General features: G+C 58.9%; 1 protein-coding gene across 1 annotated transcript in view; it reads right to left on the reverse strand.

Annotated features, from left to right (window-relative positions):
- Window positions 1-18881, reverse strand: part of LMTK3 (lemur tyrosine kinase 3) — a 28905-nt gene that overhangs the window by 6864 nt on the left and 3160 nt on the right. Inside the window, 12 exon segments of the mRNA XM_030820981.1 lie at window positions 1330-1745; window positions 5688-7124; window positions 7127-8229; window positions 9232-9381; window positions 9518-9639; window positions 9713-9797; window positions 10584-10732; window positions 11060-11147; window positions 16968-17086; window positions 17554-17630; window positions 18138-18288; window positions 18573-18706. Of these exon segments, the coding sequence (XP_030676841.1) occupies window positions 1330-1745; window positions 5688-7124; window positions 7127-8229; window positions 9232-9381; window positions 9518-9639; window positions 9713-9797; window positions 10584-10732; window positions 11060-11147; window positions 16968-17086; window positions 17554-17630; window positions 18138-18288; window positions 18573-18706 (4031 nt within the window).

The following is an 18881-nucleotide window of genomic DNA, read 5'->3' on the forward strand; positions in this document are numbered from 1 at the left end:
TGGTCTCGAACTCCTGACCTCAAGTGATCCGCCTCGGCCTCCCAAAGTGCTGGGATTACAGGCGTGAGCCACCCGGGACAGGCTTAACTCTTAACACAATCCTCAACCCATCTCTCTAAAGACCCGTCCCAGTCGTTAGGTTCGCTCATCCCTGACCCCGCCCCAAAATACCTTAAGACTGCCTGGTCCATCTCTGAAGCCCACCTGCAGCCTAGCCATGGCCCGTCCCTGGTGGGTAAGATCTGCTCCATCCCGAATCAGCCTTACAGACACTAGAACTCTAGTCAACAAACCATGCCCAAACTCTCACTAGGTCTCTTCACCATCCAGGCCTCTTCTCAACACTTCCTCCCTAGCCTCTCCAGGATCCCATACTTGACTACCCAGTACCCCCTCTTTCCTTCCAGACCCACCCTCTCTCTCCAGGCCTCTCCTCGCCCTCTAGACCCCGCCCCCATCACAAGCCCTGCCCTCACCCTAGGTCCCACCCCAGCTCTAGGCTCGGCCCGTCCTCCTGGCCCTGCCCCATTGCCAGGCCCTGCCCATTGCCAGGCCCTGCCTCACACTCAAAGCCTCCTCCCATCTTCCTAGTCCCGCCCCATTTCCCTGACCAGTCTCTCCCCAGACCCCGCCTTCACCCCTCAGGCCCTGCTCGCGCCCTGCTCGATCCGCCCCGCCCTAGGCTCCGCCCCCATTCCAGCCTTGGACTTTCTCCAGGCCTCGTCTTGCCTCGCCATAGGCTTGGCCTCCCTCAGGCCCGGATCCAGGCTCTGTCCCGATCCTAGGCGCGGTCTCCTTCCAGGCCCCGCCCCCGCTCTAGGCTCAGCCTGCCTCCAAACCCTGCTCTAGACCCCGCCCCTAAGCTCAGCCTTCGTCTAGGCCCCGCCCCAGACCCTGCTCCTCTAGGCTCGACCTCCCTCCAGGCCCCGCCCTGGGCTCCGCCCCACCCTAGTTCGCCCTCTCCCTGGGCCCCGCCCCACTCTAGCTCGGCCCCGCCCCACTCTAGACTGGGGCTCCCCTTAGGTCCCGCCCCACTTCAGCTTGCCCTCCCTCCAGGCCCCGCCTCACTTCAGCTCGGCCTCCCTTCAGGCCCTGCCCCATTCTAACTCGGCCTCCTTCCAGGCCCCGCCCCACCCTAGCTCGGCCTCCCTTCAGGCCCCCGCCCCCACTCCAGCTCTACCTCCCTCCAGGCCCCGCCCAACTCTAAGCTCGGCCTCCCTCCAGGCCCCGCCCTACTCCAGCTCCGCCTCTTTCCAGGCCCCGCCCCGCTCTAGGCTCCGGCTCCCTCCAGGCCGCGACTCCGCAACTGCGCCCTCTCGGGTTCCGCACCTGGTCGAAGAGGTAGACGGTCACGTCCCCGTGGAAGGAGACCATCTTGCGCTTCCTCTCCAGCTCGCTGTCCTCTGGCTCGTCGGCCCCGCGCGGAGACTTGAGCAGCCCCCGCAGCGGGCGGGCCGCGTCCGCGTCGGCGCTGCTCACCACGACGGGCACCGGGGCTGCTCGCGCCCTCCCGGGGCCCCGCGGCCCCGCCGCCGCGCCCGGCGCCGCCGCCTCCTCGTCCTCCTCCTCGTCCTCGTCCTCGTCCTCCCCGTCCTCCTCCGCCGGCCCCGGCGCCCCCGCCCCGCCGGCCTCCCCGCCAGCCGCCCCGGCGTCCGTGCCCTCCCACGGGGGCCGCCGCGGGCCCGGCCCCGGGAACGGCGTGAGCGTGAGCGGCGGCAGCGCCAGCGAGAGCCGGGAGAGCCTGGCTGCGAGGGGAGAGACCTGGTGAGCCCCTGTCCCGGTGAAACTGAGGCAGGCCCTCCCACCTAGCTGTGTGGCCTCAGGTAAGCCCCCCCGCACAATCTGGGCCTCAGCACCCACTTTGTGAACGGAAGGGCTGCACCGGGGCATTTCTCCAGGCAGGGTGGGAAAGGTCCTCTCCAGTGCTCAACCTCCCCAGAGCTCCCCAGTGCCAACGGCTTTAAGCCTCAACTTCCCACAGCCCACCAGGCCCTCGTGCCCTGGCCTACCTGATCTCTCTGGCCTCTGTCCCCACCTCCTCTGGCCTGACCTCCATCTAGCCACATGGGCCACCCCACCATTCCTCCCACCGAGTAGCTGGGACTACAGGCGCACGCGCCACCATGCCCGGCTAATTTTTTGTATTTTTTTTTTTTTTTTTTTTGAGACGGAGTCTCGCTCTGTCGCCCAGGCTGGAGTGCAGTGGCGCAATCTCGGCTCACTGCAAGCTCCGCCTCCCGGGTTCACGCCATTCTCCTGCCTCAGCCTCTCCGAGTAGCTGGGACTACAGGCGCCCGCCACCACGCCCGGCTAATTTTTTGTATTTTTTAGTAGAGACGGCGTTTCACCGTGGTGTCGATCTCCTGACCTCGTGTTCCGGCCGCCTCGGCCTCCCAAAGTGCTGGGATTACAAGCGTGAGCCACCGCACCCGGCTTTGTATTTTTAGTAGAGACGGGGTTTCACCATGCTGGCCAGGCTGGTCTTGAACTCCTGACCTTATGATCTGCCCTCCTTGGCCTCCCAAAGTGCTGGGATTACAGGCATGAGCCACCACACCCGGCCAGATCCACCTCTTTGAACCTCTGTTTCCTCACTGGCAAATGAACAAGGGTCACTTATCCCTCCATTACTGCATAAGTGAACTGCCCTTTCTGGGCTGATGGCAGGGGCAAGAGGAGGGTGGAGGTGGGGTAGGGAGAAAGATGAATGCAGACGGTCCCTCTCTGGTCCTCTTTCTCTGTACTCAAGTTTTACTACCTTTTGCTATTCTCTAAACATGGTGAGCCAGTGCCTGTCTCAGTGCCCTCTATCTAGAACACTCTCCCACCGATGTCCACCTGCCTCACTCCTTCCTTTCCTTCACATCTGCTCAAAAGTCACACTTTTGTTGACCAGACATCTCAGGGTGATGGTGTTACGGGTGATGCTGCATAGAGGGAGTGTTTTTGTTTTGTTTTGTTTTTTAAATGAAGTCTCGCTCTTGTCGCCCAGGCTGGAGTGCAGTGGTGCGATCTCGGCTCGCTGCAACCTCCGCCTCCTGAGTTCAAGCGATTCTCCTGCCTCAGCCTCCCTAGTAGCTGGGATTACAGGCACCCGCCACCACAGCTGGCTAATTTTTTGTATTTTTAGTAGAGACAGGGTTTCATCATGTTGGCCAGGCTGGTCTCAAACTCCTGACCTCAGGCAATCCTCCCACCTCAGCCTCCCAAAGTGCTGGGATTACAGGTGTGAGCCACCGCACCCAGCCTAGAGGGGGTTTTTCTGGAGCTATGAGTACCCAGATAAAGGTCAGGGTGACAACCTTTAAAAATTAGGAAGGCTTCCTGGAAAGGGGAAATTTGGGGTCTTGAAGGATGAGTCGTTCACTTGGAAAAAAGCAGGCCATTCTCTGCCTCTTTTCACCCCCCAATCCTAATCCAACCCAGATCCTCTGACGCATCTTAGCTGCTCGTCTCCCAACACTTTCATGCAGCCTGGGCTGTTTCCTGATACAGCTGTTCACAAACTCCCTACAACAATCTCAAGGAAGTGACAGTGTTCGAATACCACAGGCTTTGAGGAAGAAACGTCCTCTATCCAGCCCACTTCCTGACCCTTGCCCACTGAGCCACAGGCTCCTCTATGGAGATGATAACTGTTTCCTCAAGTGTGGCTGTGAGGTTGCCAATATAAAACAGGACCCAGCAACTTATAACTTTCATACCCGTATTTAAAGAAATTGCGGCCGGGCGCGGTGGCTCACGCCTGTAATCCCAGCACTTTGGGAGGCCGAGGCGGGTGGATCACGAGGTCAGGAGATGGAGACCACGGTTAAACCCCATCTCTACTAAAAATACAAAAAAATTAGCTGGGCGCGGTGACGGACGCCTGTAGTCCCAGCTACTTGGGAGGCTGAGGGAGGAGAATAGCGTGAACCCGGGAGGCGGAGCTTGCAGTGCGCCGAGATCAGGCCACTGCACTCCAGCCTGGGTGACAGAGTGAGACTCAGTCTCAAAATAAATAAATAAATAAATAAATAAATAAATAAATAAATAAATAAATAAATGAATTGCGCCTCCCAGAGATTATGCTGAAACTGTATTTCCTATGTCCACATCTAAACAAGGGCTATTTATTTTTACCCTTCATTTATCTTAAAGAGTTTCCTCTGTGGCAAAACACTTCCTGCATTCCTACCAAAACTTAATTTTCAGAAAGGCATATTTGTGCCTTCCAGCTCACTAGTCCCATGGTGGTGGAGTTGAGTCAGGGCAAGATCTGAAGCTCCCTGGGTCCCAGCCTTGGGCAGCTCAGGGCCTCGCACACAGGAGGCCTGGCACACTGGATAGAGCCTTAGCTTATTGGAAAGTTGTTTTTGTTTGTTTTTGTTTTGGGTTTTTTTGGAGACAGAGTCTTGCTCTGTCACCCAGGCTGGAGTGCAGTGACGTGATCTCGGCTCACTGCAATCTCTGACTCCCAGGATCAAGCGATTCTTGTGCTTCAGCCTCCCAAGTAGCTGGGACTACAGGTGCATGCCACCACGCTGGCTAATTTTTTCTTTCTTTCTTTCTTTCTTTCTTTCTTTCTTTCTTTCTTTCTTTCTTCTTTCTTTCTTTCTTTTTTTTTTTTTTTTGAGACAGAGTCTCGCTTTATCACCCAGGCTGGAGTGCAGGGGCGCAATCTTGGCTCAGTGCAAACTCCACCTCCCAGCTTCAAGCGATTCTCCTGCCTCAGCCTCCCGAGTAGCTGGGATTATAGGCGCCTACCACAAAGCCTGGCTAATTTTTGTATTTTTAATAGAGACAGGGTTTCGCCATGTTGTCCAGGCTGGTCTTGAACTCCTGACCTCAGGTGATCCGCCCACCTCAGCCTCCCAAAGTGCTGGGATTACAGGCATGAGCCACCCACCGTGCCTGGCCCATGCCTGACTAACTTTTGTATTTTTAGTAGAGATGGGGTTTTGCCATGTTGGCCAGGCTGGTCTCAAACTCCTGACCTCAAGTGATCCTCCTGCCTCAGCCTCCCAAAGTGCTGGGATTACAGGCATGAGCCACTGAGCCCAGCCAGCTTATTAAGTTTAAATCAGCACATGCTGGCAGCCTGGGGGCCTTGAGCCATCCACAGACAGGCTTCCTTTGAATTGGCTGCAACCATAAAAACAAAACAAAATAACCAGAGCTCTAGTTTAAAAGGGAAAAGTAGCAGATTCGCCAACACCAGGTGCACATTCCTGAGAAGTGGCTGCCCCTTCTACACAGGGCATTTTCTTCTGAAGCCCCACTCTGCCTCCCCAGCATGCTTCATCCGTTTCCCTATGTCGTCTGGCCCCTGTGGGCATGAGTTTGAGACCTCTGGTCTAAGTGAGTTGCAATAATAAAAGCAGGTGCTTACTGAATCCCTTGCTCTGATTAAGTGCCTTGGACGTCCTAATTCATTTAACCTTCACAGCAACCCTATGACGTAGGTTCTATCCCTGCCATCCGTTTGTGGCAGATGGGTAAACTGAGGCACCGTGCAGCAAGGACATTTGCCCAAGGCCAAAGAGCTAGAGAGGGGGCCCAGCCAGGATGTGAGCCCAGGTGGTGCAGGCTTCAGGACCTGCATTCATCACTGCCAGCCCGACCCAACATCTTTACCCACACTCACCCTCCGCACGCCTCGGAAACAGCCGGACCTCAGCCCTGACTGTGCCCCGCAGCCTCCTCACCTTTGATCTGCTCGCTGTTCCCCTGAGGGGGTCCCAAGTCCAAGAATAGTCGTGGCATCTCGGGGCCCTTCCTCTCGGGCTTGGGGGGGTCCCCGTCTCCGCTGGGTGCCGTGTCTCCGCCGGCCCTGCTGTCTGGGGCCCCGGGCTCTCCCTCGGGGGCCACCTCCGGTCTGGCTCTCGGGGGCGCTGGCTCCAGCCTCCTCGGCTGTGCCTCCGGTGGCGGTGGCAGCGGTGGCGGCGGTGGCTGCGGCCTCGTGTTGTCTACCCATCCGGCCTTTGCGCCCACGCCGCTTCCGGGGCCGCCGCCGGGGACCGTCCCCGTGCCCACTGGGGCTCGGCCCCCACTCCCGAGGTCCAGCCTCCCAGCCCCTGGGGCTCTCGGCGCCCCCCCAGTCTCGGGGGCTCTCCTCTCGCTCCCGGGTTCCAGCGTCCCGTTCTTGGGGGCTGGGCCAAGGGGGCCAGGGGCTGTCTCCCCGCCGTTCCGGGAGGAGGCCACTGCGCTGGGTGCAGGGGCTCTCTCCAGAGAGGTCTCTGGGGCTGGCTCCCCGATCGTGGGGGCTGGACCCCAACTCTCGGGCGTCTTCTCCCAGGGCCCTGGGGCTCTCCAAGGCCCAGTCTCTGGTGGCCTCTCCGTGTTCCTGGGGAATCTCAGGCCCCCATTCTCTGACACCTTGTCCTCGCTCTTTGGGGGTGTCAGGCCCCCATTCACCAGCACCTTCTCCCCGGCCTCTGGGGACCTCAGCTCCCCATTCTCCAGCGCTTTCTCTTCCCTCCTTGGGGGTGTCAGCTCCCCATTCTCCAGCACTTTCTCTTCTCTCTCGGGGGACCCCAGGGCCCCATTCTCCGCCGCCTTCTCCTCGATGCCTGCCTTCTCCTCGATGCCCGGGGCTCTCTGGTCCCCGTTCTCCAGCACTGTCACCCCGTTCACTGGGAGGCTCAGGCTTGGGGCTTGTTTCCCGTTGCCCAGGGCTGTCGGGTCCCTGTTCAGGCCCGGGACTTTCTCTCTGTTCCCGGGGCCTCTCCCCGCCTTCCTGGGTCCTGTCTCCCGGGCTGTCGCCCCCTTCTCCCCCAGGAGGTTCCTTGTCACATCCTCCCGTAGGGACATCAGCAGCTGCTCCGTGCTCACTTGAACCACGAAGGTCGGCTTCTCCTGGGGCCCCCGGAGTGGGAGCGGACCCGGGTCTGGAGGTGGCCGGGGCGCTCCTGGGTCGGGTGGCTCGGGGGGAGCCCGCGGCCGAGGGACCCCTTCCTCCTCGGCCGCCCCCCCACCTGGGAAGGCTCCCTCTGGGGAAAAAGGGGTCTCGGTCTCGTAGCCGCTGTCCCCCGGCTTGGGGCCCGGCGACGAGAGGCCTGAACCGGGACTGGCCACGGCCGAAGGGGGGTCGGGGGACGCGGCCGGGTCCGCGGGGGCCCGAGGAGGTGGCGGCGGGGGGGGGGAGCGGGAGGTGGCCCCCGCCCGGGGTACTGGGGCGCCGCCGCCCCCATGAGGGGGTCCAGAAACTCGGGGGGGGCCGAGGCGGGGGGGGCCATGGGCAAGTCGGCCAGGGAACCCCGCTCTGCCCGCAGCGAGGAGTCGTCCTCGGGGGGGTGGGGGCAGCCAAGAGCAGGGTGGCCTCCCCAGCCTGCTACGGCGTCCCCCCGCTCCAGTGGCAGGCAGGAGCAGGCCCCCTCGCGGCTGCACAGGGGACAGGGTAGGGGACCCCGGCGGCTCGGGCCACCTCCAAGGCTGCTGCTGTCTTCCCCGGGGGAGCTGCCCTCCTCCTCTTCCTCTTCTTCTTCCACCCACGGGGCGGTCCCCCGCTCCCCCAGGACCTCGGCAGGGTCTCCCGCCAGGGTCTCCCCGGCGCCCCGGCCCTCGGGGTCCCAGCCGCTCAGCAGGAAGCTGCCTGACGCTGAGGACTGGGCTGGGAAGGGCCGGGGCGCAGGGAAAAGGGGGGAGGCCCAGGTCTCGGACACCAGTTGGGGGACCTCGGAGGGGGCCTGGGGGGCCTGAGGGGCGGGCACTCCTGGGTCCAGGGGGTCCCAGTCGTTGGGGAAGAGGGGCTCAGGAGGGGAGCCGTGCTCCTCCAGGCGGATGTAGTACTCGCTGCTCACGGAGGGGCTGCGGGCGCTGATGACAGGCAGCACGCTGGGAGTGGACAGCGCCTCGTAGAAAGGGTTGGAGGGGTTGGCGTGGGGGGCCGGGGGGGCCGACGCCGGCTGCCAGGCAGGTGCCCCCCCACCCCGGCCGGCCCCACGCCGGGCCTTCTCCCACAGGCACTCGAGGTTGAGGCCGCGGCTGCTCTCGGTGACCGTGAGCACATCGTCGGGGTCGGCTCCAGGGAAGCCATCCAGTAGGGGGAACGGTGAGGAGAGGGTCCCCGGGCGGGGCGCACTGTGTGCAGGGGGCCAGGGCCAGGGGAAGGGACCGTCTCGGGGTGGGGGTGGCGGCGGTGGGGGCCGGGGAGGCCGCTCGGAGAGCAAGTAGGTGAGCTGCAATTGGAGATCAGAGGCTGAAGGGCGCTGGGCAGGTGGCCGCCAGCAGGACTGAAGAATGTCATACCTGGGGAGAGGTGGGGCAGAGTGAGCAGGGCAGATTCCCAGGGAGGGGACAGACAACCAGAGAGAGGGAGACAGAGACCCAGAGGGGAACAGAGACCCAGAGAGAGGGGGACAGAGACCCAGAGACAGAGGGACAGAGACCCAGAGAGAGAGGGACAGAGATCCAGGCATGGTAGCTCACACCTGTAATCCCAGCACTTTGGGAGGCTGAGGCCGGTGGATCACCTGAGGTCAGGAGTTCAAGACCAGCCTGGCTAACATGGTGAAACCCCGTTTCTACTAAAAATACAAAAAATTAGCCTGGTGTGGTGGCACCTGCCTGTAATCCCAGCTACCTGGGAGGCTGAGGCAGGGGAACCGCTTGAACCCGGGAGGTGGAGGTTGCAGTGAGCCAAGATTGTGCCATCGCACTCCAGCCTGGGCAACAAAAGCAAAACTCTGTCAAAAAAAAAAAAAAAAAAAAAAAGAGAGAGGGACAGAGACCCAGAGAGAGGGGGACAGAGACCTAGAGAGAGAGGGAAACACAGACCCAAAAAGTGGGGCAGAGATCCAGGGAGAAGAGGGGACAGCAGAGGGCAGAGATTCAGAGGAGGTAACTGGGCTGGGGAGCTGGGTATTGAGACCCAAAGAAGCAGGGGTGGGGGGAAGATGCCCATAGAGAGAGGCTGACAGGGACCTGCAGGCACAGGGGACACAGCAGCAGATGGGAACGTCTGGTGAGAGTGGTGGTGTCCCCGTTTGCGCTGTGAGCTCTGGAATCAGACAGGTAAGAAGCAGGGACCTCTTACGGTGAAGTGGGTTCAAGTCACATCTCTGCCATCCCCTGCCTGTGTCCCCCTGCAAGTAGCAGATGCTGGCAGAAAGGGTGGGGACAGCCCCTCTTCACTCTTGAGGGGTATGGAGGGAGAGCGGGATGTGGGTGATGTGGGAAACGAGGCGGGGTGCTGGGACCATCCTGGGTGGGGTGCGGCAGGCCAGGAGCCCCGGGTGGGCTAGCCCTCACCAGTAGTCCGCGTAAGGCAGCTTGAGCCTCGGCCGGGCCAGCTTCACATGCTGCTGGCGGACCACGAAGGCGAGGACCTCCTCGTCTGACAGGTGGCGGTAGGGCTGGGCCCCAAACTCAAACAGCTCCCACAGGGTCACCCCCAGGGACCTGCAGAGAGCAGAGAGAGGTCAGAGCCCAGCCCTGACCCACCCGGCCTCAGTTTCCCCATCTGTAGAACCGGTGGCATCTAGTAACCCTTCCACCTTCCTGGCCTGCCTCGGCCCCCGCGGCCCGTGGTCCTCACCAGATGTTGCTCTCGCGGCTCTGGTCCACCACCATGAAGGTCCCGTGGAGCTCCCCGAGGAGCTCGGGAGCTGCCCAGCGCAGCGGGATCCACAGGCGCTCTGGGGTCAGGTAGTAGTCCTCCTGGGGGGCCCAGGGCGGTGTCAGGTGGGTCAGGGCACACCACAGCCCCCACCCCGACAGAAGGAAGTCCTACCTTGTAGTTGCTGTGGGCCAGCCCGTAGTCTCCGATACGCACGGTCAGGTCAGAGGTCAGCAGGCAGTTGCGCAGGGCCAGGTCGCTGCCGGAAGAACGCGAGGAGGTGAGTGCAGGAGCAGCCTTCCAGCCACGCCCTGACTCCGCCCTTTCACACTGACTCCACCCCTCCCATGACCCTGCCCCGCCACACTGACTCCGCCCCTTCCCTCTGATCTCTCTCTCCCCTCTGACTGCTTTCACTCTCCCCCGCTGTCTTGTCTTCTCCCCACCCCTGCTTCCTCCAAGTCGCCTTTTCCTCTGCGCTGGCTCCTCCTTTTCTTCATCTGACCCTTCTGGCTTCTCCCGCTTCTCTGTTGGCTCCTCCCCCTCCTCTCCCGGCCCCCTCTCCTCATCACGTGACCCTGCTTTCCCCTCCCCTGGCTCCTTCCGTTCCTCTCCTGGCCCCTCCTCCTCTCCTGACTCCTCCTCCCTCAACTGGCCCCTCCCGTATCTTGGCTCCTCCTCCTCTCCTGGCCCTCCCCTCCCCTGGCTCCTCCTCCCCCTATCCTGGCTCCTCCCCTATCCTGGTTCTTCCTCCTCCTCCCCTGACCCCTGCCCCTCTCCGGTTCCTCCTCCTCTCCTGACCCTTTCTCCTCTCCTGGCCCTTCCCCTCATCACCTGACTCTGCCTCCCCCTCACTTGGTTACTCCCATTCCCCTCCTGGCCCCTCCTCCTCTCCTGGCCCCTCCTCCTCCAGACCCCCCTCGGTTCGTCCCTATTTTGTGTCAGCCAGTCATGGGTCCGCCCCCCCTTTAGCCCCTCCCTTGCGGCCTCACCTCCTTCCCCCTTCCCCTTAGTAGCTCCTCCCGCGGGTCCCCAGCCCGCCCACCTGTGCACGTAGTTGTGGGAATGCAGGTGCGCCAGCCCGCGGGCGATCTCTAGGCCCATCCTCTGCAGCGTCCGCAGGTCTCGAGGGGGTAGCTCAGGGGACAGGCCCTCGGGGGGCCGCTGGGCTCGGAGGTAACGCTTCAGGTCCCCCTGGGAGGGAGGCAAAGAAGGTCAGCACCACCAGCCGCTCAGGCCTCCAGCCAGTCGGCCCGGAGGATGGAATGGCCTCTGCTGTCACTGGGTAGCCCCTCTGAGCCTTAGTTTCCCCTGCTGCTTGCAGCAGGTAATAACACAGCCCATCTTGCCTGCTTGTTCAGGGCAGCCCCCAGGACAGTCAGCACTCATGAAATGTTAGGGCATGCCACACATCATCTCCGATGGTGATGATGATGACGACGAAGCCCAGGGGCACCAGGCTTGGCCCCGGCCTCGTCCAGCTGCCCGCTCTGCCCTTCCCCAAGCCCCCAAGACCCTCACCAGTTGACAGAACTCCATAATCAGCAGAAACGGCAGCGTCTCCACGCACAGACCCAAGCACTGGAGGACATTGGGGTGCTGCAGGCTCCTGTGGAGTGAGGAGGCGGCTGAGTTGGGAAGGCAGCCCCTTCCTCTTCATCCCGCCCCAACCTCCCAGCAGAACCAAACTGCTGCCTCCACCCTTTTTTGTTGTTTTTGTTTGTTTGTTTGTTTGTTTTGAGACGGAGTCGCCCAGGCCCGAGTCCTGCCTCAGCCTCCTGAGTAGCCAGGATTACAGGCATACGCCACCATGCCCGGCTAATTTTTGTATTTTTAGTAAAGATGGGGTTTCACCATGTTGGCCAGGCTGCTCTCGAACTCCTGACCTCAAGGGATCCACCCACCTTGGCCTCCCAAAGTGCTGGGATTACAGGCGTGAACCACTGCACCCGGCCCACTCTACTTTTTTGATCTGTTTCCTTACCTCGGAGTCTCTCTCCTCGACCACACCCCACTCCTTACCCGGGTCCTCATCTCTGGATGGCCCTCACTGGCCTGCTCCTGGGGGAGCAGGTCCCCAGGGACCCCTTTACCTCTCCTTCCTCCTCACACCTCATCTCCACCTTCATTCCTGCCCCCGACTCTTCTCAGTCTTCTCCTCCTCGTCCCCACAGCCTCCTCCCGACCTCCCTGGCTCTAGTCTCTCCCCTTCCCTTTGCCTCACCTGCTTTTCACCGCACACAGCCCTCTGTCGATCCCCAGCACCCCAGGATAGAGCGCCGGCTCTTTCATTCCTCCTGCTCCTTGGGCTGGCCCAGGAGTCAGCTTTATCCCATGTGGGTTTTCCCAAACCTGCAGGCCCTTGCTTAGGCCTGGGCCTTTGCACCTACAGTTTTTTTTTCTCTCTATCTCTCTTTTTTTTCCTTCCTTCCTTCCTCCCTCCCTCCCTCCCTCCCTCCCTCCCTTCCTTCCTTTTTGAGACAGAATTTCATTCTTATCACTCAGCCTGGAGTGCAATGGAGTGATCTCAGCTCACTGCAACCTCCACCTCCCAGGTTCAAGCGATTCTCCTTCCTCAGCCTCCCGAGTAGCTGGGATTACAGATGCCTGCCACCAAGCCCGGCTAATTTTTGTATTTTTAGTAGAGACGGGGTTTCACCATGTTGGCCAGGCTGGTCTCAAACTCCAGACCTCCAGTGATTCGCCCGCCTCAGCCTCCCAAAGTGCTGGGATTACAGGCATGAACCACCGCACCCTGCCTGCACCTACGGTTCTCTCTCTGCAGAACGCCCTCCTCTCATCAGAGTTCTGTTGGCACCCCCCCGGGCCCCTGCCTCAACATCATCTCCCCGGGAAGCTTTGCTGCCCCCCAATGCCAGGTTGGATACCCTCCCCTTTACCCTCACGCTGTAGGAAAGAGTCAGACTCAGGGGTTTGAACCCTGACTCCCACTTTCCTAGGTGTGTCATCTCAGGCAAGTCACTTCGCTGCTCCCTGCCTCAGTTTCCCTCATCTGTAAAAGTGGGACAGCGATAACAACTTCGTCTGAGGAATTTCATGAGATCTGAGAGAAGCTGGTATGTGCTGAGATCCTAGCAATTACTGCTGTTTTAATGGCAACATATTATTTGATTTTATTTTCACCCTGCATTCTTTTTTTAAAGACAGAGTCTTGCTCTTTCGCCCAGTCTGGAGTACAGTGGTGCAATCTAGGCTCACTGCAACCTCCACCTCCCGGGTTCAAGTGATTCTCCTGCCTTAACTCTGAGTAGTTGGGATTATAGGTGCACACTACCACACTCGGCTAATTTTTGTATTTTTAGTAGATAATGGGGTTTCACCATGTTGGCCAGGCTGCTCTTGAACTCCTGACCTCAAGTGATCCGCCCACTTCGGCCTCCCAAAGTGCTGGGATTACAGGCATGAGCCACCGTGCCCAGCCTTCACCCTGCATTCTAACTGCATTTCCAGGGCTGCTCACCCTCCATGAGCTTCTTTCTGTCCTACATCCTTTGCACCTGCTGTTCCCTATGCCTGGAATGTACTTCCCATGATGCTTTGCATGGCTGACTTCTCCAAGTCAACCTGGCCTCCCTGATGGTCCTGTCCAAGGTGGCCCCTCTGTCACATACTGCCTCATTTTCTCATGGTACTTGTCATTCTCTGACAGTTTCTTTCTCTCTCTCTCTTTTTTCATGAGACAGAGTCTTGCTCTGTCGCCCAGGCTGGAGTGCAGTGGTGCAATCTTGGCTCACTGCAACCTCTGTCTCCCGGCTCAAGCAATTCTCCTGCCTCATCCTCCTGAGTAGCTGGGATTACAGGCATGTGCCACCACGCCTGGCTAATTTTTGTATTTTTATTAGAGACAGGATTTCACCATGTTGGCCAGGCTGGCCTTGAACTCCTGACCTCAGGTAATCCGCCTGCCTCTCAAAGTGCTGAGATTACAGGCGTGAGCCACCGCGCCCAGCTGACAGTTTCTCTTTTTAAAGTGCATTTCTGGCTTGGCATGGTGGCTCTCATCTGAAATCTCAGCACTCTGGGAGGCCAAGGCAGGAGGTATGGCTTGAACCTAGAAGCTTGAGACCAGCTGGAGCAGCATAGTGAGACTCCATCTCTACAATTAAAAAAAAAAAATAATAATCTGGGTGCAGTGGCTCATGCCTGTAATCCCTGCACTTTCGGAGGCCGAGGTGGGTGGATCACCTGATGTCAGGAGTTCGAGACCAGCCTGGCCAACATAGTGAAACCCTGTCTTTACTAAAAATACAAAATAAGCTGGGCGTGGTGGCACATGCCTGTAATCCCAGCTACTCGGGAGGCTGAGGCAGGAGAATTGCTTGCACCCGGGAGGCGGAGGTTGCAGTGAGCTGAGGCCCCGCCACTGCACTCCAGCCTGGGCAACAAGAGTGAAACTCTGTCTCAAAAAAAAAAAAAAAAAAGTCTGTAATCCCAACACTTTGGGAGGCCAAGGTGGGTGGATCACCAGAGGTCTGGAGTTCGAGATCAGCCTGGGCAACATGGTGAAACCCCATCTCTACTAAAAATACAAAAAACTAGCCAGATGTGGGGGTGGGCACCTGTAATCGCAGCTACTCTGGAGGCTAAGGCAGGAGAATCGCTTGAACCCGGGAGGCAGAGGTTGCAGTGAGTTGAGATTGCGCCACTGCACTCCAGCCTGACAACAAAGCAAGACTCCATCTGAACAAAAAAAGATAAATAAATGAAAATAAAAGTTAGCCAGGCATGGTGGCTATGCAGGAGGCTGAAGCAGGAGGATCATTTGAGCCCAGGACCTCAAGGCTGAAGTGAGACTTGGAAAAAAAAAAAAAAAAAAAAAGTCTTTCTTTATTTATCTATTGTGTGTCTTCTCCACTAGGGGGTGAGCTCTCCTAGGATGAGAATTTGGTGTGTCTTCCTGCCTGTGTCCTCAGTGCCTAGACTAGTAGATGCTCAGTAAACACATGCGGAGAGAAGGACTGGCTTGGAGGTCTGCAGGAGGATGAGAACGTTTCAGGCTTGCAGCCCAGGGTCCGGCCAGGAGTGGGTGCACAGTAACTTACTAGTTATTTTCCTACTGGGGCCTGGTGGGAGGCAGAGCCACTTGTGTGCTGTGGGGCCACTGCCAGTACCCAGCCTTCTACTGCCTGTGTATAACCACGGCTCTGCTGTTTATGCTGTGTGTCCTCAAGAGAACACTGTCTCTTGCTCCTGCTTGGTGGAAGAATCGTGCAACAAAGTGTTGTTGTTATTGTTGTTGTTTTCTCACGCTGTCTCCCAGGCTGGAGTGCAGCGGTGCAATCTTGGCTCACTGCAACCTCCGCCTCCGGGGTTCAAACGATTCTCCTGCCTCAGCCTCCTGAGTAGCTGGGATTACAGGTGCCTGCCCACCACACCTGGCTAATGTTTGCATTTTTAGTAGAGATGGGGTTTCACCATGTTGGCCAGGCTGGTCTCGAACTCCTGACCTCGTGATCTGCCTGCCTCAGCCTCCCAAAGTGCTGGGATTACAGGTGTGAGCCACCGTGCCTGGCCAATTTTTTGTATTTTTGTAGAGATAGGTTTTTACCCAGGCTGGTCTCCAAGTCCTGAGCTCAGGCAATCTGCCCGCCTTGGCCTCCCAAAGTGCTAGGATTACAGGCGGGAGCAAAGTGTTCGTAAGGCTCCTGCCATGTGTGGGGCTTGAACAAGTGGCTGGAGTTCCCAGCATGGGAGACTTGGGGTGGCTAGTGTAGAAGGAAGCCAGGATTCACTGCACACCCACGAATCTGGCCAAGGCCGGCCATTCTGCTGTCAAATTCTCCCAGCAACCTGCTAGGCAGGATGATGATCCCCATTTGATCCAGATGGAAACAGAGGCTCAGAGAGGGAAGCGACTTGCCTAGGGTCACACAGCTGATAATGATGGGAACGTTGGGATTTGATCTCAGGTCTGTGGCTCGCTCAGCAAACGTCTACTGAGAGCCAACAGCACTTGTGCTCGGGTAACGACACGGACCCTGAGCTGCTGCAAGTAGAGACCTGCACTGTCCAACAGAGCTTTGCGAAGGTGGGAATGTTCTGGACCAGCCCTGCCTACCAGGGGAGCCACTGGCCACAGATGGCTATTGAGCACTTGAGATATGATGAGGGTGGCTGAGGAAATGTGTTTAATTTGATTGCATTTTAATTCGCTTACATTTTATTTATTTATTTATATAATAGAGACAGGGTCTCGCTCTGTTGCCCAGGTGGGAGTGCAGTGGTGCAGTCATAACTCACTGCATCCTCCAATTTCTGGCCTCAAGTGATCCTCCCACCTTGGCCTCCAAAAGTGCTGGGACTACACGCATGTACCACCGTGCCCATCTTAGCTTACATGTAATACGCATATGTGGCCAGTGGTTGCTGGCACAGGTTTAGGGAGAGACAGGCAATAAGCAAGTAAGCAGATGATATAGTGACAACCTGGGGTATGGGTTATGAAGAAAACACACGCCATGACGGGGTGGGGCATCCCAGGACCCTCTTTGGAAGGAGGGGAGGAGTAAGGGAAGATGTCTCTGAGCTGAGGCCTGAGGAAGGGAAGGGGCCCCATCCACACCTGGGGTTGAGCAAGGAGTGATATTCTAAAGAGAGAATGTAGCAAGGACCAATGCACTGGGGCAGGGAAGAGGCTTCCGTGGGGAGGGTCAGTGAGGAGGCCAGGTTGGCTGGGGTGAGGGGGACAATGGAAGGAAAGGGACTGTGTCAGACTGTGCAGGGCCTGTGGGCTGTCAGGAGGAGCAGATGTGTCCTGTAGGCAGTAGGGAGCCATGGGAGGTTTTGGAGCGAGGGAGTGCCAAAACCCAATGTGTTTCTCAGGGTAAAGCCCACCTTTACAACTGTTCTGATAAGGGGTCTCTGCGAACACACCCTTTCCAAAACAGGGAACTCACTACCTCACAAGGAATTTATCTGGCAAATGTATACCTAGACCCCATCCTAGAAGCACTGAGAGTGGAGTAGAGACCAAGCAGGGCAGGGATGGAGCTCCACAGTGGCCTGCTCGGGCACCTGCTCAGGGACCTAGTCTGTGGCCTGAGGAAGGGAAGTACCAGCTGGTACCCAACATTGAACATGGGAATCTCACATACTCTCAGCTGCCCCCTTCATGAGGACACTGGGGCTTCCTGGACTGACTTTCCAGATGAAGATCCGGAGGCTCCCAGGGGAGAGGAGCAGTCCTCTAGCTCAGCTTCTGTGCTCCCGCCTCCTCCACCATCCTGCTTCTCACTTCCCACCCTTAGCTCGGTCCAGAGAAAGAACCTGAGGTTCAGGGAGGGAAGTTCTCCTGCCAGAGCTGCACAGCCGGGAAGAGGTAAATTCCAGGTGTGACCCCATACAGCGCTCCTTCCACTCCTGAATGTCACCTCGACAAGGCACACACCCACTGAGAAACCCTCAGTACCTGTACGGCTGTGCTTCCGAGATGAACTTGCGTTGCTCCAGGGGCCCCGCGCTGGCTCGGAGCTCCTTCACCACCACCTGGGCGGGGGTGTAGTCGGAGAAGATCTCTCCCAGGATCACCTGGTCAAGGGGCACCCAGGAGTCAGCGAGTGCCGTTTCCCCAGCCCCGTCCCCTGGGACCAGCTCCACTCCACCACACAGCTCCCAACCCGCGGCTCCTTCCCAGCTTCTCCCTCCACATCCCACCACCCTTGAGCCCCACCAGACATGGGGTGAGACACTCACGGGCCCAGAATCCGATGGATGCAGGGACGGATGGAAGGATGGACAGACGGACGGACGCGTGGAGAGCCGGGTGGCGCGGCAGAGTGGTCAATGGAGTGAGGAGGGAGGCGCTGACTGACAGATGTCGGGGATGGGGCGGGTGGGAGCCGGTGAGAGGTGGACGGAGGGGCGATGGGAGGCTGAGGGGGCACGGGGAGGAGGCGAGGGACAGATGAGAAGTGGTGAAAGTAGGGGTGTGGACACAGAACAGGAGGACAGCTCGGGATCCATGGAGCCCTGCCTCCCTTCCCCAGCCCACTCACCTTCCCAAACCAGCCACTCCCAATCTCCTGCAGGTAGCTCAGGTGCTGCCGGCTAAGGCCCAGGGGGGTGGTCATGTCTGGGGAGGGCAAGAGGGGAAAGCCCCTGAGTCTCTCTCCCTTCCCGAGTGCCACCAACACACCCCAGGTCAGTGGGGACTGGGGTCAGAGCAGACATCACTCTCTTTTCATTGGCTGCCACCCACATTCCATGTCAGAATCTCAGCTTCCTCGTTGGCTGCTCACAAGACTCCAGCATCCAATCAGTCCTTCCCTTTAGCATCCCAAGCTCCTATGATGTGATTTCAGCCTCCCATTGGCTGCCTCTGAGACTGTGCTCTATGCTAATCTCACCACTGCTTGCCCCACAAGAATACCCAAATCTGGTTTTGGATTAAGCAATGGCTTCCACCAAGATGATCTTTGTCTGCCTCCCCATGGGCTGCTTCCAAGATTCCAGGGCTCCCACCTATGCCTTTCCCATTGGCTGCCGCTGGTCTCAACCGCCCCAGCCCCTGAAGGAACACACTCAACATCTGGCCTTTCCCGGGACACCATGGGATTCTGGTCATGGCGTGGGGCAGTACCTGAGTGTGAAGGCTGCGGGGCAGGCATTGGTAGGGAGACCTCAGCCAGCGGGAGAATGTAAACATCAGGCAGCGACTGTGAGGAGGAGGTCTCCTCCGCCGGGGGAGTGTATTCCCCGGAGCAGTCCTCCCCTTCAGGGTTCTCAAACTCCTGGTGCCGGGAGAGGAGAAGAGGGGTGGAAGAAAGCAGGGCTGAGAGACACGCCATCGCCTTTCTCTGAAGTTTGTCTCCCCTTCATTTTTGTAACTGTCTCCCAGTCCCAGCCCAATTTCCATCCCCCATTTCTCATCCCAAGGCTCCAGATCCTGCCATAGCTTCAAGCTAGAAGGTGCTCTCGGATTTACTGCCCCTTTCTCCCCACCAACCACCTGTGTAGGGGGTAAAGGCCTTGCTGGAGTCTTCCTCCCCAAGTTGAATCCCCTCATGCACCTCACCTTGAAGCCGACATCGCCCCGTTTGCAGCACAGACAGGTGAGGAGGAGGAAGATGAAGGCCAGCAGGCCAGAGCAGGAAATGAGGACCACAGCGTAGGGAGGAGCCAGAGGAGCCCGGCCCAGGGCGAATCCATCTGTGGGCACAGGGCTGGGTTGGGGTCCCAGCTTCAAGTCCCTGGATACCGGAATCTTGCCCCCTCCCGTCCCGGCACGTCTTGGACTACAACTCCCATGATGCTCTGCGACCAGGGTCCCTTGGCAGAGGTGCAGAATGGCCCAAGGCATTGTGGGAGTTGTAGTTTGGGGCCT

Source organism: Nomascus leucogenys, chromosome 10 (assembly GCF_006542625.1).
Source record: "Nomascus leucogenys isolate Asia chromosome 10, Asia_NLE_v1, whole genome shotgun sequence".
Classification (NCBI taxonomy): Eukaryota; Metazoa; Chordata; class Mammalia; order Primates; family Hylobatidae; genus Nomascus; species Nomascus leucogenys.